This window comes from Pleurodeles waltl, chromosome 1_2, assembly GCF_031143425.1.
Source record: "Pleurodeles waltl isolate 20211129_DDA chromosome 1_2, aPleWal1.hap1.20221129, whole genome shotgun sequence".
Classification (NCBI taxonomy): Eukaryota; Metazoa; Chordata; class Amphibia; order Caudata; family Salamandridae; genus Pleurodeles; species Pleurodeles waltl.
In genome coordinates this window covers 1333130336-1333154932 of record NC_090437.1, presented here as the reverse complement: position 1 = coordinate 1333154932, position 24597 = coordinate 1333130336, and the positions used below count along the sequence as shown (strand labels likewise).

At 46.7% G+C, this 24597-nt stretch overlaps 1 protein-coding gene across 2 annotated transcripts in view; it reads right to left on the bottom strand.

Moving 5' to 3' along the window:
- The window catches only part of LOC138251737 (long-chain-fatty-acid--CoA ligase ACSBG2-like), a 359144-nt gene that overhangs the window by 303194 nt on the left and 31353 nt on the right, over positions 1 to 24597 (bottom strand). Inside the window, exons 1-4 of one of the 2 annotated variants that reach the window (XM_069205678.1) lie at positions 19098 to 19189; positions 17082 to 17240; positions 4453 to 4557; positions 2846 to 2918 (exon numbers count right to left, since the gene is read on the bottom strand). Coding sequence is in view for 1 of the 2 variants with exons in the window: in XM_069205674.1 (XP_069061775.1) it covers positions 2846 to 2918; positions 4453 to 4557; positions 17082 to 17240 (337 nt within the window). In the remaining variant the exon portion in view is untranslated. Of the gene's footprint in view, positions 1 to 2845; positions 2919 to 4452; positions 4558 to 17081; positions 17241 to 19097; positions 19190 to 24597 lie in introns of those variants that run through there. The other variant, XM_069205674.1, reaches the window with a different exon arrangement.

The following is a 24597-nucleotide window of genomic DNA, read 5'->3' as shown; positions in this document are numbered from 1 at the left end:
AATTCTTACACAGGACTGCCACTGCAACCTCAGTGAAATAACGTCCACGTTATTTCACAGCCATTTTACACTGCACTTAAGTAACTTATAAGTCACCTATATGTCTAACCCTCACTTAGTGAAGGTTAGGTGCAAAGTTACTTGGTGTGAGGGCACCCTGGCACTAGCCAATGTGCCCCCAGATTGTTCAGGGCAATTTCCCCGAACTTTGTGAGTGCGGGACACCATTACACGCGTGCACTACATATAGGGCAATACCTATATGTAGCGCCACCATGGTAACTCCGAACATGGCCATGTAACATGTCTAGGATCATGGAATTGTCACCCCAATGCCATTCTGGTATTGGGGGGACAATTCCATGCATCCCCCGGTCTCCAGCATAGAGCCCGGGTACTGCCAAACTAACTTTCCGGGGTTTTCTCTGCAGCTACCACTGCTGCCAACCCTCAGACAGGTTTCTCCCCCCCCCCGGGGCCTGGACAGCCCAGTCCCAGGAAGGCAGAACAAAGGATTTCCTCTGAGAGAGGGTGTTACACCCTCCCCCTTTGGAAATAGGTGTGAAGGGCCTGAGAGGAGTAGCCTCTCCTGGCCTCTGGAAATGACTTGAAGGGCACAGATGGTGCCTTCCTTGCATAAGCCAGCCTACACTGGTTCAGGGATCCACCCAGCTCTGCTCTGGCACGAAACTGGACAAAGGAAAGGGGAGTGACCACTCCCCTGACCAGCACCTCCCAGGGGAGGTGCCCAGAGCTCCTCCAGTGTGTCCCAGGCCTCTGCCATCTTGGATGCAGAGGTGTGAGGGCACAATGGACAGCTCTGAGTGGCCAGTGCCAGCAGGTGACGTCAGAGACCCCTCCTGATAGGTGCTTACCTTTCTCTGCAGCCAATCCTCCTCTGAGGGCTATTTAGGGTCTCTCCTGTCGGTATCTCACCAGATAACGAATACAAGAGCTCACCAGAATTCCTCTGCACTTCCCTCTTCGACCTCTGCCAAGGATCGACCGCTGACTGCTCCAGGACGCCTGCAAAACCACAACAAAGTCACAAGAAGACTACCAGCAACATTGTAGCGCCTCATCCTGGCGGCTTTCTCGACTGCTTCCTGGTGGTGCATGCTTTGAGGGCTGTCTGCCTTCACCCTAAACTGGAAGACAAGCAGAAATCTCCAGTGGGTTGACGGAATCTTCCCCCTGCCAACGCAGGCACAAAACTTCTGCGTCACCGGTCCTCTGGGTCCCCTCTCATCTTGACGAGCGTGGTCCCTGGAACACAGGAGCTGGATCCAAGTGTCCCCGACAGTCCAGTGGCCCTTCTGTCCAAATTTGGTGGAGGTAAGTCCTTGCCTCCCCACGCCAGACAGTAATCCTGTGTACTGCGTGAACTGCAGCTGCTCGGGCTTCTGTGCTATTTTGCAAGACTTCCTTCATGCAAAGCCTAGCCCAGGTCCCCAACTCTTTCCTGCATTGCCCAACTCGCTGAGTTGGACTCAGACTTCGTGGGACCCTCTTTTGTTGTGCTGAGTCGACCGTCGTGCTCAGATCTTCTGAACGCCTGTTCAGGTGCTTCTGTGGGTGCTGCCTGCTTCTGCGTGGGCTCTCTGTGTTGCTGAGCGCCCCTTCTGCCTCCTCCTCCAAGGGGCGACCTCCTGGTCCTTCCTGGGCCCTGGAAGCACCCAAAATCTTCAACCGCGGCTCTTGCAGCTAGCAAGGCTTGTTTGCGGTCTTTCTGTGTGGAAACAACTCTGCGTCCTCCAGCACACCGTGGGACATCTTCTGACCAAAGGAGAAGTTCCTGGCACCTCCCATTGTTGCAGAATCTTCAGCTTCTTCCACTCGGAGGCAGCCCTTTTGCACCTTCATCAGGGGTTTAGTGGGCTCCTGCCCCCCCTGGACACTTGTGTGACTCTTGGACTTGGTCCCCTTCCTTTACAGGTCCTCAGGTCCGGGAATCCATCTTCAGTGCTTTGCAGTCAGTTGTTGTCTTTGCAGAATCCCCTATCTCGACTTTACTGTCTTTCTGGGGTAGTAGGGTAACTTTACTCCTACTTTTCAGGGTCTTGGGGTGGGGTATCTTGGACACCCTTAGTGTTTTCTTACACTCCCAGCGACCGTCTACAAGTGTGGAATGCGAACCACGAATAGACCCCAGGCCTAGTGTAATGACACTAGGCCTGGGGTCCATTCGTGGTTCGCATTCCACTTTTGGAGTATATGGTTTGTGTTGCCCCTAGGCCTATTGCATCCTATTGCGTTCTATAGTGTTTGCACTATTTTTCTAACTGTTTACTTACCTGATTTTGGTCTGTGTGTATATTTTGTGTATTTTACTTACCTTCTAAGGGAGTATATCCTCTGAGATACTTTTGGCATATTGTCACTGAAACAAAGCACCTTTATTTTTAGTATCTCTGCGTATTGTGTTTTCTTATGATATAGTGCTAAGTGATATAAGTGGTATAGTAGGAGCTTTGCATGTCTCCTAGTTCAGCCTAAGCTGCTCTGCTATAGCTACCTCTGTCAGCCTAAGCTGCTAGAATACTACTATTCTACTAATAAGGGATAACTGGACCTGGCACAAGGTTTAAGTACCACAAGGTACCCACTATAAGCCAGGACAGCCTCCTACACTACTCTAATGTGGGAAGATGAAAATCAAATCCTTGGCAGCTGTGAGATGCCAGGGGACAAACAGCCTGGCCCACCTTTTGACTCTACTTTGTGTGTTTTGGGGTGTGTGTGCGTCTGTGTTTCTTTGTGTGTGTGTTTGTTTTTTTATTAATGGAGGCAGAAAGAAGCAGTTTGCGGATTCTTTTTGTAGATCTTTTCCGACACTTGCACTCACCCAGTCTGTAACCTTCCGAGAGGCCCTCCTTCTTTGCTATCTTACTAGCGATGACCACCAGGTAACCCAGGAGCTGGAAAATACAGAGAAAAAGTAGTAATTTTAATGAATTTACTTTACCGCCCAGTGCCCACCTGCTATGCACTCAGTGGAAGCAAAGAACATTCTCACCACCAAGTGCAGACATCAAGATGGAGCTGCACTGCATGTATCCACCCGGGGCTCTCAATGGCACTGAGGTACATTCATCCTCACCCAGGCTCTCGGTGACTCTGAGGTACACCGGGCCTTCAATGGCACTGAGGTACATCACCACCCAGGGCTCTCAATGACCTCAATGACATTCATACCTTACAGAGGGCTCTCAATGGCACTGAGGTACATTCATCACCACCCAGGGCTCTCACTGACACTGAGGTACATTCATCACCATCCAGGGCTTTCAGTGACATTGATGTACAGTCATCACCACCCAAGACTCTCAATGGCATTGAGGTACATTCATCACCATCCAGGGCTCTCAATGGCACTGAGATACATTCATACCTCACCGAGGGCTCTCAATGGCACTGAGGTACATTCATACCTCACCGAGGGCTCTCAATGGCACTGAGGTACATTCATCACCAACCAGGTCTCTCAATGACACTGAGGTACATTCATCCTGACCCAGGCTCTCGTGACAGTGAGTTACGCTGGGCCGTCAATGGCACTGAGGTACAGTCATCACCACCCGGGGCTCTCAATGACCTCAATGACATTCATACCTCACAGAGGGCTCTCAATGGCACTGAGGTACATTCATCACCACCCAGGGCTCTCACTGACACTGAGGTACATTCATCACCATCCAGGGCTTTCAGTGACATTGAGGTACAGTCATCACCACCCAAGACTCTCAATGGCATTGAGGTACATTAATCACCATCCAGGGCTCTCAATGGCACTGAGATACATTCATACCTCACCGAGGGCTCTCAATGGCACTGAGGTACATTCATACCTCACCGAGGGCTCTCAATGGCACTGAGGTACATTCATACCTCACCGAGGGCTCTCAATGGCACTGAGGTACATTCATCACCAACCAGGTCTCTCAATGACAGTGAGGTACATTCATCACCACCTGTGGCTCTCAATGAGCCGGAGGTACATTCATTATCACGCAGGGCTCTCAATGACACTGAAGTACATTCATCACCGCACAAGGCTCTCAGTGACACTGAGGCACAGTCATCATCACCCAGGGCTCTCAGGGACCTCAATGACACTGACGTACACTCATCACCACCTGTGGCTCTCAATGACACTGAGGCACATTCACCCCAACCCTCGCTCTCAAGGACACTGAGGTGCATTTATCACCACCCAGGGCTCTCAATGACACTGAGGTACATTTACTCCTCAGTGAGGAATCTCAAAAACAGTGAGGTACATTCACTCCTCAGTGAGGAATCTCAAAGGCACGGAGATACATTAATCATGTCCAGAGAGGCACAGCACCAACCAGAGACTCCAAGGCACCTGAAGCACTTAAACAGCATTGGAGTTCTACTGGCTGTGACAACACCTGGGACCCTAACATGGGACATCCAGCTCCCACTCACCCCAGCGTCCGCGTCCGATACGTCGCTAATCCTTGCAATGGGGGTCTTCGGGATGACTAAAAGGTGCACAGGAGCCTGGGGATTTGCATCTCGAAACACAAGGCACTGAAATAAGATTAAAAACTAGTAATTCACATCGAGCTCCACCTCAAATTTACAAAACATGCAACGAATACTCTTTGAGACTTAACTTTCATTTGAAATGCATTGGACTACATTAAGGTTTTAAAGGCCACAGTTATAAAAAAGAAACAATTCATGGTCATTGTGGTACAAATAGCTATCACTGCTTCATGGGTGGTAGCAATAGTGACAGGTTTCAAGGGGCGTCATTGCTTTAAAACCAAAAACAAGATTTTCTGAACAACGAATCTAAGTCCAGGGTGCCACACATCCAAAAGATGTTAGCACAACTGATACAGGCACTGGTACAATATTGTATTGAGGAGCATGTAGCAGGGTTTCAGAGGGAAAAGTTCCCTCAGACTTCAAGGGGATGTGTTACTTTTCTTACAAGCAAGTGCCTATCAGCACGGCAACTGAGTGGTCAGAATAAACCATTTAAAAAACACAACCGGTCTCTTGTCAAGCTGGCAAGTCATGGGTGAGAAGAGATTATCAACTGAATCCAGAGGGGTGTTCATTTGCTTTCCCTACGTCCAGCGACAAAAGAAAGTTACTTCCCTGTAACTACATTTCTCCAGCATTAGTAGCTTTCATAGAATCATATGCAGGATTTCCCTGTAGTCAGACTTGGGAGTTCCCCATAGGAAAATGTTAGAGCTGCAGCGAGAGAACCCACTCCTTTTATACTGCACTCGATCCAGCTTTCCCTTGCACTGTATGGCCAGGTGCCCCACCAATAAGATAGAGGGGGGCTTCGGGCTCCCTTCCTCTAAGATGCCTCCATAGCTCAGCTTTTTAAAGCACTTACACTGAAAGTTGAGAGACATTTTAGGGGGGGGATCTATGACACAACCAACCCTGGAATCCTGCTTTTCTGCAGCCAATCCCCACCACGCAAGGCCGAAGGTCATGTGCAGCACGTGGTTGGGTGGTTATAGGGGTTGGTTGCAGGGACTGGCTGTAGGCTAGGCCCTAAGCACAACCCCATGGCGCACGGCCTTGCACAGCCCAGAATTTGGTGGTTATAGGGGTTGGTTGCAAGGACTGGCCGTAGGCTAGGCCCTAAGCACAACCCCACGGCGCACGGCCTTGCACAGACCAGAATTTGGTGGTTATAGGGGTTGGCCGCAGGGCCTGGCCACTGGCTAAGCCCTGTCGCAAAACATCAGGAGTGCACGGCTATATTAACGCATAGTAGTGATCAAAGCATGCGCAACCATTCCGTGCAGCAAGAGGGAGGAAGTTAACGTCTTCAGGGACTTGATCAAAGAGAAACAAGTCCCTGCAACAGTATCCATCTGAAGAAAGAAAGAGAGGTTACTGCCTAAAAGCTGACTCCGTGGGCAGAAGGCGCATATCAGTATCGTTAGACCATCAGTCTAAGGCGGTATTTCCAAAGAGGAGGATTTCCATTTTCTCCGAGTTGCACTTTAAGTAGCTACAGTTCATCCAAATAATTACTTGAGAGAGAGTTCTTACATTTTAACTCAGAGTTGGCAGAGTTCTTATCACATGACAACATAACTTGAATATCGCCAGCATATGATATCACTGACAAAGGATTTGATCAGCACAATCAGGGGAGACATATATATATTAAACAAGGTGGGGCTAAGGGACAAGCCCTGAGGGACCCCATAATTGAGTACCTAATGGTAGACCAATTTCCTATTTTCTAGGAAAGACTGAAACCAAACCCATGCATACCCTTGTTTTCAAATTTCAGCCAGGCATTGCAATAGAATGCCGTGAGATATGCTGAATGCCGCCGACATATCTGAAAGTATTAAAACCATATTATTGCCTCTGTCTAATGTAAATTTTATAGTTTCAGGGACTCGCAGGAGCATGGTGACATCTGTTGAATGCTGAGGTCTAAAACCAGATTGAACTGTAGTAGAACTAGCCAATTCAGACTTGAGACCCTTGATTCTGTGTGCCATACAATGGGAAAGACTGTTATGTACCTACCAGTAGGTCCGTCAGGCTGCAGACAGAAATCCACAGACAACATCCACCAATTTGGACTAACTGATCACCACCATGCCTCTAGATGTCATCATGAGATTCTGATACTAAAAATTGTGTATTGTGTCCTAAAAAGAACGGGAAACACCCCACAGCATTTATTCTGTACAGTTGGCCCCAATGGAATTTCTGCTGGTGCTTTGCACTCAAAAGTACCTTCATTCAGAATACAAAAAGGTCAGAAAACACCTGCCCCATTGGTGGAGGGAGATAAATCCACTATAGTGGCTGACAGCATCCCTGTGATGGAGGTGCTGTCGAGGTCTGTGCTGGTTCCGCAGATGGAGATGAATTGCCAAAGGAGGACACAATTAAAGCTCAGCGCGAGGCACATCCAAGATGGTGGCATCCCAGTAGAGATGGGAGTACCAGGATTGAAGGCAGGCGGTGAAGGCCCCAACTCTGCAGACAACTCCAGGAAAATAAAAATAATTAAACTGCCACCTGTGAGGGAGAGGACACTGGGGTAACCGTGACAGGCGCCCAGGTCTCAATCACAGGAAACAGGTGGGGGTTTGGGGAATCAAGACGCACCCTCTGCAGCAAAAGGCGGACAAGGCCGCGATCTCATTGATGGATCAGCTGAATCCTGCTTATAAGCGAGTGTCTCAGGCGAGGGGTACTCAGGAGTCGGAGCCACTAAAGCTCTCTCCAGCAACCGAATGGCAGGGCCTGGCACTAGCAGCTAAGCATGGGAGGTGTAGAAAGATGCCCTTTCAATAAGGTAGGCATGCCAGAGAACTGATGTTGCAATGGCTTTCAAATAGGAGAGGACTATACGGTGGGACTTCACAAAGAAGAAGAAAAACAACACTCTGGGGAGTCCTACTGTTCACCAATAAAGAACCACAAAATTTGCATAAATAAATAGATCCAGCAATTGGACCTGCATTCACAATAAACCCAGACACGAGAGTCATGAGTACGCTAAGTGAGGAGACGAGAGACAGGATCAGTGGTTTGGTGCAGGACAGCATCTCTGAGAAGCCTCACTAGATAAAAGTCAGTCTCAACTCCAAAACATGTGTGAGCAAGTGGCAGAACTTCAATCACATGGGGTGAGATCACCACCTATGTAATGGAAAGGAGTCTGAACAAAGACAGGGTGACACCAAAGGTGAGACCCACAGGATACAACTTACAAATAAAAATGAACAAAGGATACAAGTGCTGTATTCCAACCCATCGAAAACCAGGTTCTATAAGGACCAACCCCAGGCAGCAGAATGGCAGGTAGTGAGGGTCTCGCAAAGGAGGGCTTAAAGCAGTGTCTACTGGATCTAAAATCAGATTTAGGAAAGGTACGGACTGACAGTCTTCCAAGACTGAAATCAGACACTTACAAAGGGTTCACTGAGATCAATGGAGACACGAACAAAATAAATAAAGATCGGAGGCAGTGAAAAGTCTACTGTAAACCTAATCTGAGGTGGATCAATTCACAAGTGACACAATCTATTGTCTCCAAGCTCAAACGAAGATTCTCATGGATAACCGTGAGGATCTTGACAAACTGATTCTATCAAGACAAGGGCCCTGATTTAGACCTCAGCAGACAATTACTCCGTCACTAAAGCGACAGATATCCCATCTGCCAAAATATAAATCCCATTAAATCTTATGGGATTTATATTTTGGGGGACAGGATATCCATCACCGTTCTGATGGAGTAACCCGTCCACCGAAATCCAAATTAGACCCAATATCCGCAGGAGCGGAAGGAGATTAGGACATTTATAAACTGCAACATTCACCAAAAGGTTTCTTGGTGTAACCTGGAAGATATGGTGTGAGAATGAAGAGGACGCTGGAAAATTACTGATTGAGTAAGTAGGTTATAAGAGATTTCCTGAAAATACGTAGGGGCGACTGACTACAGAGCAAGAGAGCAAAGTAATTCTAGGCTTGGCTGCTGCAAACAAAAAAGCTTGATCACCTAAATTTAAAGTACAAGATTTTGGGGATTTGTAACATCCATTTATGTTCTCAGTGGAAGTGTCTGGCTGGTTTACATCAAGTAAATGTGTTATCCTGATCTCTGTGAAATGAGAGTAGATGACCTCATGAACTATGGTCAAAGTTTTGAATGTGGAAAGCAAGCCAGTGTAGCTTTCTGAGACTTAATAGAGTCAAATTGTCCTAACCGACTAAGAAGACGGGCTGCAGCATTCTCGATTAGTTGTAATCGAGAGATTTCTATAATCGATCCACAATGTCCTTAAATGTTACACTGGAGACTGAACCTCCAAGGTTAAATTGCAGTCAATATGAATGCCCAGGTCACAAACACTAGAAGAAGGAGATAGAAGAGGTCCAATGACTGAAGGCCTCCGGAGGGTCGCTAACGTAATTCTGGGGGAGGAGATGTGGGAGTCAAAGTAGGTCCGTTTTACTTGGATTCAACTTTAGGTAATTAATTGACAGCCACCATCTTGCAGGAGGCAAGCCATAACAAAAGTAAACTGGACTCTCAGAACTGTGAAGGCGAGCGAGGTTTCTCATGGAGATAGTGTCAGATCAAATGTTTGTGTTTTAATTATTATTTACATCTCTACAGAGCACGATTGCTTGAAAGGCACGCTGGGGCTATAACTCAACAATGCAGAAGCCCTTCTCTACAACAGATACAAGGTGAACAACCAGGGGCGGCTCCTCCATGAGGGCAGAGGAGCGTTGCCACCGCCAGCAGCAGCAGCTGCAAAACCTTTACCAGAAAACCATAACTGTGTTTATTATTGCTTTCTTGAAATGGGGTGGGCCACAGGCTGTGACGAGCACTAGAGGGGAGTGCACAAAGCACTCCCCTTATAGCGCATGTGTGTTTGGCCAGCCGTCTTGGCAATCCCAGCCAATCCCGGCCAATCCCAGCCAATCCTAGCCAATCCTGACGCTGCTTTGAGCCGCAGCAGGACTGGCCCAGGGCAGGCTGGGAGCCTGTGCCTCCAGAAGAGCAGAATTTTTTTTAATAATTTTTTTATTTAATTTTACCCAACACCCCCACCCACCACGTGCTCCACCCCACCCCGCCCCTTCTGCTGGTCGCGAGCCACAACTGTAAACAACCCAGTTTTAAGCAGCATTCTAAAATGACTTAGGTCTGCGGTCTTCCACTGAGATATAGATGAACTATTCTATAAACGTGAAGCTTGGGTTGAGAAAGCTGTCCCAGCATTTAAGAGAGTCTGAATTTGTGTTGAATCAAAAGACTAGTATCTGCCGAACGCAGCAGTCAGCCATGTCCCAACCTAGTGAACTTGTTCCTCAAATGGAGAAGATGCTTCCCATGGAGGACCCTGTGAACAGCCCAAGGAGATTTAAAAATACCCCCCTTAACTACCAGTAATCACTGCAGTTTTTTTAATGACGCTGAGGCCTGTGAATTTAATGGGAGTGACAGAGCCAAAAGAGATGCTGTGCTCTATTAGCAGGATAGATGTTTGCGAAAAATCTCTCAATAAGAAAAAGTTGTCATAGTCTAATGAACTAAGTATAGTAGCTGGAACAATCAGAGGTCTATGTTCAACCCGAAGCAGAGGCAATATCTTCCGGAGCACTTTAAGTAGTGAAAAAACAGGTACATGCCAGCCTGCTCACCTGAGATGTCAAAGTTAGGTCACCGTCAAAGGAGACAGAGAGGTTCCGGACCTCCATAGCACCAGCCTTAAGAAAGTTGGAATGGAGAGGCCAGAATCCTCCGGCAGATCTTATTTGTGGCACAACCCAGTGCCTCTGCTTTATCCGCATTAAATTTAAGAGAATTCAGTCAGCCAACTCGTAATTTTACACATGCACTGATGGAAATTGTGATATGGAGCTGGCATCCTTGAGTCCACAGATATTACCAATTGGGTATCATCCACAGAGCTGTCCCCTGATGGCGAAGTAGCTTGGCCAATGGCCTCAAACAGATCCTAAATAAAGTGCGTCTCAATACAGAGCCCTGCCCTTTATAACACTTTACTTTAGTCTTGAGATTAATATCTTACGGGAGCAGTGGTTAATTTGAGCCGGTGGTTGCCAGTGTCGGGCACCGGCCCTTATTTTTGGTGACCGGCGCTTAATTCTTCACAGAGAAACAGAGAAAATCCATCACCAAGGGAGAAAGCTGACACCCATAAGACAGCAGCGGCGACTCCTCCGCTGAGGTGGAGGAGCGTCATCCCACTACTTTATGCAAGGGAAAAAAGGAAAGGGAAAAAAGTGATAATAACGCAACGTTATTACCATTTTTTTTCCCTCTGGAGCTGGGTTAGAGCGGGTCGGGCTGTGCTGGAAGAGGAGGGCTGGAGGCACATAATTGTGCATGACTCTTTGGCCGGCCGTGTTGGGCCGGCCAAACAGTCATGCGCACTTTGCATTTCTCCACCCGGCTGTATTGAACAGCCGGGAGGAGAAAGTGCACAGGGCCCTACTCCTTGTGTGAGCGCCGAAGCAGGCCGGCCAGACCAATCACGGCACAGCGTCGTGATTGGAGGGGAGTCTGGAACCCTGCAAATAGATGAGGAGGAAGGAGAGACGCAACAGTCTCTCCCAACATAAAAGGCAAGGTTTTTTTTAAATTTATTTTTATATATACCCCCCTTCCTGCCACCCCCGTTGACAAGTAGCCGCCACTGCAGAAGAGTGTGATAACGGGCAGGTGGTGGCTGTAAGTGAATTAGAGACAGCCTGAGGTGGGTTCGGGACTGCGCACCCTTACTGTTCCCACCCTTACAAATAAAGCACTGCACGGGGGGCCATGTTGAATGCAGCCGACAGGTCTAATAATACCATGGCTACAGACTCAGAACTCAACAGTCAAGCAACAGACATAATAACTTACTCCCGCCTAGTGCTTTACTTTCACAGAAAAAGGAAATGCTATGCACAGCAAAGCGGGGTCCAGGCACAGAGTTCTCCTAAATCCAACTGTGGGGCTCTGGCCCGTTTCTGCAGTTCTCACACCAACTTCAGTGTCCTCATACACAAGCCTAATATCTGCGATTATTGTACTTTTGTATGAAAAATGGAAAGGTTGCAGGTAGGAATCAGGCACTTCACTATTAAGCTTGTGCAAGCCAGTACTAGGTGTATAACCTGTAGGCCAGATCAGTTTGTATCTTGAATAAAGAGTTCATGCTGAGATTGTTAATCCCTGTAACATGCAGATCTATCTTTCTGGGTTTAAAACAATGTCCCCCATTCTTTTATTACAGGCTCAGGGATTCATTTCCATCGGGACACAGCTTGGCGCATGATCATCTAGCTTAGACTAAGCGAATAGTGTTTATTTGGGCCTTTCTGCTTCCTTAATCCGAAGCCTCCAGATAGTACAGAATGTGGCAGCAAGATTGATTCTGAGAGTTCCTTATCGGCAATCCATCTCGCCTTATTTGAAGCATTTACACTGGGTGTCAAGAGCCAATTGCATTAAATTTAAATCACTTATTTTTGCTTTTAGGGCATTCTCAGGTGAGGGTCCTCATTACCGGTGGAAAAGACTTCATCCTTATAAGCAATGCAGATCGGTCAGGTCGAGCAATGTCTGACTTCTGCAGGTCCCAAAGCTCTCAGGGGCAGATCTTTTGCATTTCTGAAGTCTAACCCGAGGAATGATCTCCCTGTTAGCCTCTCAGGGCTTTCTCTGTGCCTCTCTTTAAAAAGAATTAAAAACCTTTCTTTTTGATAAAGCCTAGATCCACTGGTAGATCAGTCTCTCTTGCAGATAGCATTGGGACGCCTCTTGTGAAGCATTTGTGCGCTGTATAAATGCTATTTGATTGATTGAATGATTGATTGATAAGTTGACGGTGAAACCTTTGCGATCATACAGTCAGTGTCTCAGCCAGAGGGGACGTGATGGCAGATAGCAGTCTCTTCAATTTTGCTGCTGGGGATGAACCTCACAGCAAGCCTCGGTAGTGGTCCACCGCTCGTCTTTGGCAGTTGCTGCTGGTGTATCTTTTGAAGGAGGTGTCCTCCTCTCCAGAGGTGCCATCGGGCCTGACAGATCTCACAGTTTGTCGTGGTAGCTGTAGAACAGGTCCCTCTGGTCGCATCGGGGTGATGCCGGATGGCATGCTGTCACCTGGGGTGGGGGGGTTGATTCTTCACACAATTTGCTACATGAACTTTGCAGGGAGGCCAGGAAAACCCTTAAGGGCTCTGGCTGGAGCCAGTTACATTCCCGGTAATAAGTTCACTCTTCTGGGTGCTTCACAATCCTGGAACCTAGTTGAGCTTCTCCTGCTGGGTAGTGTCTTCTCCTGGAGGGCCATGCACTCTTGTGCCCTCTCCGAGAGGGCAGGCAGGTAACTGGGTGCTAGCAAGGGCCACCGATTTCCAGCAAGTTCATGTCTGGGAGACCAGCTGGTAGAAAAGAAACAGCCCTGGCTCACAGTAGCATCTCGAGTGCTTCGAGGAGCGCTTTCTTCCTTCGCCAAGAAGAACTTGGAAATTAAACAAAATGCGATGGTTTGGGTCCCATCTTTATACTCCAGAACCGCTTTGTGGTAGTTCCTTTTTAAACTTCAATTTCTGGCTGTAGCGCGGGCACACCTTTACACAAGGTGATGGCTGTCGCAGCCGCTAGCCACAACACTGGCTCCACGAAGGAGTGTCCAAAACAACAGTATAATGAAGAGTGAACGGCAAAAAAGGATGTACTGCCTAAATGTATCCACTGGTCCCAGCAAACACTGACTTACCACAACGCAGAGTCTTGTGATCATCCTACTTTACACACAAACACACACCCACACACCCACGTGCGCACACACACCCTGCTCACGGCATGTCAGCAGAAGGATCTGGGTGCAACATGTAAGTGAACTTTAACGAGTGGGGCAGTTGGCACTGCACTCTACCTGAACCAGGAAAAATGCCTGCTCAGTATTATAAACTAAAAAATACTGGGATGCTGCCGCCACCATGCTTTATGTTAAGAACTGTTAGAAATGGGGTCTCTAGTTGGCAGTCGGTTTGCACCCTGTCCAAGTAGGGATCCTCACTCTAGTCAGAATAAGGGAGATAGCCACTCAGATAACCCCTGCTCACCCCTATGGTAGCTTGGCACCAGCAGTCAGGCTTATCTCAGAAGCAATGTGTAAAGCATTTGCACATAACACACACTAATACAGTGAAAACACAACAAAGGACAACACACCACTTTTAGAAAAATAGCCAATATTTATCTATGTAAAACAAGACCAAAACGATAACAATCCAACATACAGTGATAAAGATATGAATTTTGTAAGATTTATCTTAAAAATATAGTTCCTTGAAATTGATAGCTCCACCTGGGTCTATCACGGCGTCATGATCAACAAAACCAACAGTTCAGGCTAGCCGCCGCGGCGCGGGCCAGCTACGGTGTCAGGAAGACCCGCAACCAGTACCTTTGGATTTGCAGGGCGTCGTGATCCTTGTAGTGAGCTCCGGAGAACAGTGTCGCAGTGTTAGTTCTAGAGTCGGTGCAGGAGTCGTCAGGCCCTTGAAGTCACGCACGTTGCAGATCGAACTCCGGGCTGGTGAAGTCAGGAACGCTGGGGTGGATGGCGTCGGGCTGTGGTACAAAGCGGGACGATGCGACGTGTGGTGCCCACAGGTCACGGTGCAGGCAGTGGCTCGGTGATGGCGTCAAGCGGCGTCGGTGAGATCAGAGGTGGTGCAACATGCGGTGTCCACAGGTCACGGTGAAGGCAGAGGTTGCGTCGTTGCTGAAGCGCTGTCGTCGGTAGGCCCAATCCAGCAGTGCGGGACGGGACGGTGCTTCGTGACCTTCACGATTGGTGTCCACAGGCCACGGTGCAGGCAGGGATGCCTGGTGACGACACTGGAGTCAATGGTGCTGGCGTTGATGGACTGGGGCTGCAGTGCAGGACATGATGGTGCTTCATGCTTCTTATAAGCGGTGTCCACAGGCCACGGTGCAGGCAGTGGCATTGTTGTCAGCAGGAGCGGCGGCGTCGGGGATGCCCAGGCTGGGGTGGGAACAGGCGATGCCGCAGTGTGGGTCCACAGGTCACGGTGCAAGCAGTGGGTCGGTGAAGTCGTCCGATGATGGCGTCGGTGAGACCAGGGTCATAGTACGAAATAGGGCAATGCGACCATGCAGCTACGGCAGGTCACGGTGCAGGCCAGCGGCGGCGTTGCAGTGGTTTTTCTTCTTGCACAGAACACACAGTTTCCAGTGCTGCAGGTCGAGGAAACTGAAGTCTTTGGTGTCCCTGAGACTTCCAACAGGAGGCAAGCTCTACTCCAAGCCCTTGGAGAACTTTCTCAAGCAGGATGCACAGCAAAGTTCACCCTTTGCACTCCTTTCAGGCAGAAACAGCAACTGCAGGCCAGTCCAGCAAAGCAGCACAGCAAAGGGACAGTACTCCTCCTCCAGCAATTCAGCTCTTCTCCTTGGCAGAGGTTCCTCTTGATTCCAGAAAGATTCTAAAGGCTGGGGTTCTTCTTATACTCCTTTCTGCCTTTGAAGTTGGCAAACTTCGAAGCAAAGTCTCAAGTGTTTGCAAGATCCTTATTTGTCCAGGCCAGGCCCCAGACACTCACCAGGGGGTTGGAGTCTGCATTGTGTGAGGGTAGGCACAGCCCTTTCAGGTGTGAATGACCACTCCTCCCTCCCCTCTAGCACAGATGGCTCATTAGGATATGCAGGCTACACCCCAGCTCCCTTTATGTCACTGTCTAGAGAGAATTCACAACAGCCCAACTGTCAAACTGACCCAGACAGACAATCCACAAACAGGCAGAGTCACAGAATGGTTTAAGCAAGAAAATGCCTACTTTCTAAAAGAGGCATTTTCAAACAGACAATTTAAAAACGAACTTCACTAAAAGATGTATTTTTAAACTGTTAGTTCAGAGACCCTAAACTCCACATTTGTATCTGCTCTCAAAGGGAATCTGCGCTTTTAGGATATTTAAAGGCAGCCCCCATGTTAACCTATGAGAGAGATAGGCCTTGCACAGTGAAAACCGAATTTGGCAGTATTTCACTGTTAGGACATATAAAACACCCTAGTATATGTCCTACCTAAACATATATTGCACCCTGCCCATGGGGCTACCTAGGGCCTACCGTACGGGTGCCTTACATGTAGTAAAAGGGAAGGTTGAGGCCTGGCAAGTGGGTACACTTGCCAAGTCGAATTGGCAGTTTAAAACTGCACACACAGACATTGCAGTGGCAGGTCTGAGACATGTTTACAGGGCTACTAATGTGGGTGGCACAATCAGTGTTTCAGGCCCACTAGTAGCATTTGATTTACAGGCCCTGGGTACCTCTAGTGTACTGTGCTAGGCACTTACCAGTAAATCAAATATGCCAATCATGAATAAACCATTCAACAGTACAATTTACACAGATAGCATATGCACTTTAGCACTGGTTAGCAGTGGTAAAGTGCCCAGAGTCCTAACAGAAACTGGTCAGAAAAATTAGGAGGAAGAAGGCAAAAAGATTGGGGATGACCCTGCAAAAAGGGACAGGTGCAACAACAACCTAGCCCATGGACAACAGTCCCATGTCAAGACAGAGGGCACTCTCGCTGCACCCCTCCAGGTCACAGAACAGCTTCTTGACCTCCTAGTTCACATGGACTGACCTAGGCCTCAGTGTGCATGCTAGATTAGTGTGCTGGCTGCGCCAAAGAAGTAAGGATACCATGCTCACATGCAGTCATGTCACTCAGGGCAGGGGTAGCTGTTTACCAAGCAATGGACATTTAGGCCCAACATCTCCTAATTTGAGTTAACAGATATGAGTAGATCTCCACTGCCAGTCGAAGGCTCAGGCCACATTTGTTTGAATAGCACTATGCACCTTGTACTCTACAAGAAATAAGAAAATAAATTACCTTTCGAGCTGATGGATGGTGCCGGCGTCATTCCTGCCATGAGAAGCTGGTAAATATTGCTTTTCTAATGCTGTGTAATGATTTATGATTAATATATATATATATATATATATATATATATATATACACACACACACACTGCCCCTGCCTTCACCTCAAACATCCATTGCCTTTTTTTTAGGAGTCCTCAAGGGTCACCTTCGCAATTCTCAATTACTTTCATAAAATTCTCAAAGATGGCAGATACTGTTCCCATTTGTAATTTATGCACCACAGTCAACAAGTGTACATGGAGAGCAGGAAACCAATCAGGGGAATCACATGTTGTGCAAGAGAAAGAGGCCAACAGCCGACATGGCCTTCGATGCAGTGAATGAAGAGTGAAGGACCAACGAGCTACAAGGCAAATCCATAGTTAATATAGATCAAGCCTTCCCCAAGCTGGTTAAGCAAGACAAGGCTGCAGCTTGTACATCCTGCCTCAACCAGGAGGATGCCCCATCCTGACAACAGAACTGGTTAAATGTGAGGTTGTTGCAGGTAACACAAGATTAGGGTATGCTCTGACTGTACCTTGAACATCCTGACCCCACCTGAAGGACACCCCTACCCCAGAATGGAAGTCACCTTCTCGTCTTCGTAAACAATCTCTGCAGGGATGACCCGGTCGATGATTTTAGAGAAGATGGTTGGCGAGCTCTTGGCGTATTTTCTTCTGGCTTCATCCACCTGCTGAGCCTTCAGTACCTCATCGCTGTTCCCTCCAGTGTCGGCAGAATAACATCTCTAACAGGGAGAGAGGATAGCAACATCAGTGCTGGAATAGCAGGGAATTGAAGACATGGAACTTACCTATGAAACAAGAACCGACAGTACAAAAAGTTGCAGCAAAATAAGCGAGTAAAAGGAACTGTACAAATGAAAATGCAAAAATGAAGTGAGAAAATGGAATGCACCAGAAATCAAACACCCACAATAACCAGTATAGCAAAGTACACCTTGGCACACAGCCCTGTGTGGCTTCTATCAGTGCTCTAGAGTAGACTTCTCACTTCTAATGGTAAGTGCTCGCTCTGCTGAAACCTTGGGAACTCAAACGGCTTTTTACTCCATCACTTCTGTTATCCACTCAGTACTATTCTATGGAATTCATTCATTTTCTAAATTTAAAGGCCACCAGTAACCCCTGGGGTGTGTGGTGGAAGGGAGAAGAGATTTTCAGTTTTTCAGAACTGATATCAGACATTGAGCTGCTTGCACAAAAGTGCATCCTCTGTCCAGCTCAGCCCTGTGCTCTGCTGGTGAACCTTCAGTGGACTCACAAATCACACAGTCTACTGCGGGATAATGTCAGGGTAGCACAGCTTTCTTAGACATGTAGGGTAATCTCTCCCTACACTAGGATGAACCACAACCACCATCTCAGCCCTAGTCCCATGAGCACCAAGACAAGGAACTCCAAGAAAGATGGTGTATGAAATGCACAGGGGTTTCTAAAGTAGCAGAAAATGTTTACATTGCTCCGCTTACCAAACCAATTATTCTAAATATAGGTTAATAAATGGAGATGTTTGTTCAGTAGCATACTTCATGCCCTGAAGAGACTGGCATAAAAAGCCGGCTGCCAGGAGAGGCCCGGTGCAGGAGACGGTACTCATCGAGTAGTTTTACATTGTCTACTACAGCTCGGTGACATCTACACGCAGCTCTCCTGCGGCAGAGGTCTGGATCCATGCACTTCGCAGTTCCAAGACACCAAGGGCCATGTGTACGAACACATTTTCCCATAAACACAGAATGGGTAAAACCCTTTGATACATCTGGCCGCAAGCGATCTTGTGACTGCATGCAAATCAAAGCATGACGGCCAGACTGGTTCCTAGGTCAGCTCCCAGAGACAAACATAAATGAAGAAGCTCACCATGCCCCACTAGACACTCAAGGGTTTGTGTGCAAAGTGTGGTAGAGACATGGCACCTTAGTCAGAGAAGAAAGACCCCATGGAATCCAGAGCAGGACACAGCACCGCTGCATTGGATCTAAACTGAAAATCAAAGGTTGCTTCTGGTGAAGGGAGCCTACTCATTTAGTTTTCAAAAATTCTTGTAAAAAGTAAGAAAAAACCCTAGAACAAAAATAGGAACAGGATATCTGCATGTACAAGAGCACTGGCTGGAGAGACGTGGACAAATCTACGGTTCTGAATAAAAACAGTCTACTCGGGTATGAAGATCACCCAAAGATTTCAGGCTTGGCGATGGTGCAGAGTCAAGACCGCTTGAGAAGACTGGCATGTAAAGCACTGGGACAAAAAGTTTCAATTTACATTTATTGGTCTTACCCATCACTTGCTTCTGCCCTCCATGAGCAGATTTTGAGATGGATAAAGAAAGTTATAGACTGTTGGTCACAACCCGGTTTACATACATGCGTCAAGAAAAAGAGATTTAAGATGACAGCGTATGTTACATTATTCACTAAAATGTGGAAAAGCAAGAATTTCCAAAACAAAGGGGAAAAAAAGGAAGAGGCCACGGAAAAGTGCAGGTGATATGGAAAATCGTAAAATGCAAGAAGTGGCTTAACCAGCCAAGCTGCAGGATCTCTTCAGAATAAAGTAGAAATAACTCCAAACAAGGATACCGTGTTTGATGTATCAGCAAGAAGAAGAGATCTGCAAACAACCCATGAGGAACTGCAAAGCCCCAAGAAAAGTATCAAGGAGGCAAGACGTGGCAAACCGGCCTGTAAGAGAAAGAGATCAGAGTGAACACAGAGGTGTAAGCATGGCTACACACACTACATGAACCATCAGAGGATGCTTGGAGGAACCTTGAGGAGCTGGAAGGGAAAAGTGCAGAGAGCACGGATTCAGAAAGGTACTTCGAAAGAAACACAGGGATTGACTAAGCGGTGGTATAAAAAGTGACCTCTGAAAAGATTATGGAGACCTGGAACCCATGCAAGTGGAAAACTGAGAAGACACAGAAGCGGATCTTGTATCCGAGTCCAAGTCCTAATCTTAACTGGTCCAATATTAGGGAATGGAGAGAAATGGGCTTTGATATTCCCGCAATCCCATTGTCTCGCTCTACAAGGTAGTCTTACAAAATTCCCTCAAATATAGCATCTCATAGAATCTCCAGCCAATAGAAACTTTAGTAACAGTGGGGTTTGTTGCTGGTCAACATTTCTATTGGATAGAAATATGTTCTGGGTTAGATAGAAAAGTCTACTCATCTAAATAAGTTTGTGGGATCGTTACCCCTAGGGCAAGAAATCTGAAAATACATTACATAAATGTGGATGCTACTGATGCACCAGTTTCAGTTTGTAATATTTTTTCTGGAATATCCGTCTAATTCTACATAATCTAATCATCTCATGGAAAAAATATTTGTAACTATTTTTTTTTAACATTGAAGTATTCGGTAGCTGCAAAAACAATATTTGCATTTTGCAGAGGGATTTAGTTATATGATGCAGGGGAATTAAACCTGCACTGGCCTTCATACCTTGCAAATGAGTGGATTTATAGCTACATTCACCCAGGAAGGTGCATGTAGGAACCATGTAAGAGTAAGCAGTGCCTACACATTAGGCTGCTATCGCCGCTTCTAAAGTTGGTTCTGAGATAACTCAATGTATATTCAGGGCACCACAGTATCCATTCTAGACCCCTTTCAAATTCCACAAGCTAGCTGTCCTACCCCGGGATAACTGTTGGAAATTAAAAGGGAGAACTTGAAACATATGCTAATGAACTGCCCTCAAATTAAAACTTCATGGAATTAAGTAAAACATCACGCTACCAAGATTCTGAACGTTGATTGGACACCTGACCTTTCAATCTATCAAGGATCCCTCCCTCCTTCCTCTGCTTATGGAATAAGCTGAACTCCACCTCGCAGTCACCTACACCCCAATGAGCGAACCACACCCCACTACTTATATCTTCCAATTAAGAATTAATACCAGCGGAAGCCCTATTCAATCTCTTTCTCAGCCCTTCGGTCCTCTCCTCCTCGCTTACGACCAGATCTTTCTGAAGGGAACTTGTTAAACGTCTCCCTTCTCTTTTTAACGATGGGATATTCATCAGGAGGGGATTGGATGGTAAACCTGGATTTGAAGGATGCTTCTTTTACTGTTCCAATGAGTCCAGGTAGGCAGAGACAGCTACAATTCTGGTGGAGGAAACATCTTTACCAATTTCAGGCTCTTCCATTCGGTCTGTCTTCAGCCAGAAGCAATGTGGTGTCCAAGATGTATTCAGAAGTGAGAGATCTGTCCACGTAAACAAGGTCAACGTAAAATATTGTACACCTCACCATAATGTGCAAGCACAATACTACTGCCTTGCAAGCAGTTTATAAACTACACATTGTGAGAACGTATATATCGTTGACTAAACCTTGACGGACTCTCCAGCTGACCCATCAAGAAAGCCACTTATGTGCTGGGTGAGGGCAGTGCACACTTCACATGCAGTCCTCCATGGAATACTTATTTTAGAGTTGGCAGGACTCAACATAATCACCTTGAGACAAGTCAAAGAAGATAGTGGGAGTTAAAGGATTAATTAAACTAATCCTTTTGGAAAAACAAGTTTCAACTTTTTCTTCAGTGTCAGAAGATACGCTGATGGAGAGTTTTAAAGGGCTGTTAACACCAGCAGCAAGTGTGTAACCACTGAACAAAGAAAGCTCGAATATTGACTGGACCAAAAATTAATTGAAAGACTAAGAACTTTAGGGATGTGGACTAAGCAGCAATCCAAGAATTAATTAAACCAATTTTGTGGATGGATTTATTGACCACAGCAAATATCTTGAAATGCCCCCCACCCCTTCACCTGCAAGTCAAGTGATTTAAGTACAGGTTTCACATGATGTCTTCTAGAGGCATTGGAACACAAATTTCAAATCAATTTATGTGATGTGAAAATGTACTCGGTTTACATAAACAAACTAAAAAACACATTAATAGGAATTATTTGTATCCAATTCATTAGCTATATAAATGAGCAATTTGTGCAATCTCTTCTTGTTTGTGCGTTTAGGACATCTCAGTGTGTACTTCAGCAAAGCCCTCTGGATACACAGTCCTGAGAGTCTGAGGTGCAGCACACCTTCAGAGGATGCACACCTTCAGAAGATGCTCCTTACAGAATTAGAGTAAAATTTACTTAATTCCGACACCTGGCCTTGTTTAAATTCCCAGATGCCACAGATGCAGATTAGACCGGCAGCTGGACCACCCTAAACATAAGATTGCACTTACGTCAGACCTGAACCATACTGTTTGATCTTGGACACCCCCATCAACAGAAGGGGGTCAAATATCCCAAGTCGATTTCTTGGCCATAGTCTACGAGTTTAGTTTTCACCTGCATTGTGAAGTCTTCTCAGCTATTTTCATTATCAGACCCAAGAACACAAGGGGCCACATGCAAGAAAAAGTTTGTTTACGATTTCCTAATTTTGGATTTTTGCTGTTCACAATCAGGAAATATCAAACAGCGATGTACAAATGTGTCCTAAGCACATTTATAAATTCCCAAAGGGTCACAAGCAGACCTACCTCATTAATATTCATGAGGTAGGTCGCAATTTGCGACCCATTGGGACTGGCCAAATATCACTGGGATCGTGCCCTGCTGGGGTCTGCAGATCACCAGGTCTGTGATTGCTTTTTAAATAAAGTATTGTTATAAAATGCAGCCTGTTTTCCTTAAATGAAAAAGGGATCCGTTCCGAAAAGAAAACTGAAACGTTTCCTTTTCATTTTTTAAGAGTATGCAGTAGGCAGTGGTCCATGGGACCTCTGCCTACTCTTAAAAAATGTTTTCACCAACATTCACAAAGGTGAAGTGATCCCTTTGGGACCCCTTCCCATTTGCAAATGGATTACTAGCAATTTGAAATTGGTGCTAATCTGTGAATGTTTTGCGACCATATTTCATTGGCAAAACATTAGTACATCCCACTGCGAGTTGCTATCAGGAAGGGATGCCCCTATCACGCCCCTTCCTAATACCGAATCACAAACCCTATTTCAATTTGTTAATAGGATACCAAATCGCACATAGGGCCTTGGTACTTACAAAGGTGGTTTCCAGTGGTTGCAAAGGGCCACGATTCCTGCAGATTGGACCATTTGCAACCGCTAAAAACTTTTGTACATGTGGCCCTAGGTCTTGTTCCGGCTTAGTGGTGATGCACCCCAATATTTCACCCTTTCGTATTCATTCAAGGACACTACCTTCTGCAGCACTAATCACATCCTTTCCAAGCAGTATACCACACTGAATCTCACTCCATTGTCAGAATCAAACCTCATCGCAAGCCTTCAGCATTTTGCAGGGATGGAACTTCAGGTAGAAGGTGCCTCATTACAGAACACGCCTTGTTGAAGCACCAGGCAGGAGATCCCGAGGAAGGATGTGAGATAGTTCTGGAGTTATAAACTGTAACCAATGACCAATGGCCAGATAGACAACCTCCTGTACAAAAAGATCAACTTGCGGTCTGTTGTCCGGGAGGGCATTCCTGGGATCCAGACTACATCCCAATAAGACATTACACCTTGAAAGATATTAAAGGATTACAACCAGGAACGAGCAGTATGACCAGTGCTGGACTGGAAAAAGTTAGGAGAAAAATGCATGGATTTACACATTTTTACATATTTCTATCTCCTCATCTACACTCATATGACTACGAAAAATCTACTAAATGCGCTTTGCAAAAAGCGGTATTTTTCAGTGCCAGCTCTCCATCAACCAGATATTTCTACTGATGCTTAAACAACACCTTGGACGCAGTTCAATTCTTCAATCCTAGGTGAGCGAACAGGACACTAGCATAGTTACTGCAAGTATATTGGAGTACACCTTATTCAATGACGAGTGACCAGACACAAAAGAGGCCTCCTGCATACAGTATCTGGAAGATGCTTAAACCAAAGCAAGCTGATGTTATAGGGAAAATAATTGCTTTCTCAGGACTCTTTGATTCTCCGGCTTCAGAGTGGTCTTAAGGTAGGGTAAAATGTCTTATAAGCAACCGATACAGCAAGATATCCAAAGGTTTGTTGACCTTCTGGAGCTATCCTCTCTGGGTGACTGTGGCTGATAGAAAACCCATGAGCTCATCTCGGTTTGGTCTCTAGTCTTCTCTCCCTTCCAGAGGACCCTTGATAACCAGCATTCCTGGCCCTCCCCAGGCTGGGATGACCTGCTCCTGTATCCTCAGGGATAAACTTATGTCACTTGAAGCAGGTCCTTAGGTACACGCAGCCACCAAGCACATGTACGGATGAGAAAGGAGATCCCAAGATATCCAGCGCAGGTCTTTGTCAATTCAGGGGCTCCAGCCTTGCCACGCTGAGGAGAGGGGAGGTGGGTGGGTGTGTGCCAGAGGGAGGTATGTTGTGCAAGTGACATATGACATAGGTAAACTCTAACTGCAGTACCACTATAATTTCTAATCACAAGGCCCAGCGTATCAAAATCTTGCCCCCTATTTTTGCCACAGAAATCCTGCAGCGAAGAAGGAATTTGCACCCTATAGGCCCCAGGTCCCTCAATACATTATAAATGCCAAATCAGCTCGTAGTTAGACTGGAAGCACAAATGACTCATGAGAGCAACCAGATGGACCCACTTGGGTGAGGTCCTGGCCCTAGGCGGGTGGATTGCTAAGGGCTTGCATTCAGCACTGCATGAAGGGCTGCACTGTGAACCCTGATGTCTCTGTCAATGCGAACACTCAGACAGCAGCTCCCAGGCCCCAGCTCTTCATCGTCAAGCATCAGATGGAGCTATGGATTAAAGGTATCAGGCTGCGCGTGGCACGAGACGAACATTTGGCTCGGGCCGCGGCACGCGGTTCCAAGACGCGCCGCATCCCCAGCCTGCTCTGCTCCTTCCGAGGCCCCAAATTGGGCATGGGGCCTCGTTCTTCTTTAGCGCACCGCGCTCACAGGCAGGTCTGCCCACCCCCACTCACCTGTTCTTTTCTTCTTCTTTTTCTTGTCATCTGGTTGTGCCTTCCTTTATGTTTTTTCCTTTTCCCATTTTACCCCTCTCTTCCCAGCATTCCTTGTTCCCTACTCTCTATGGCTCCTAGTCCATTCTGTT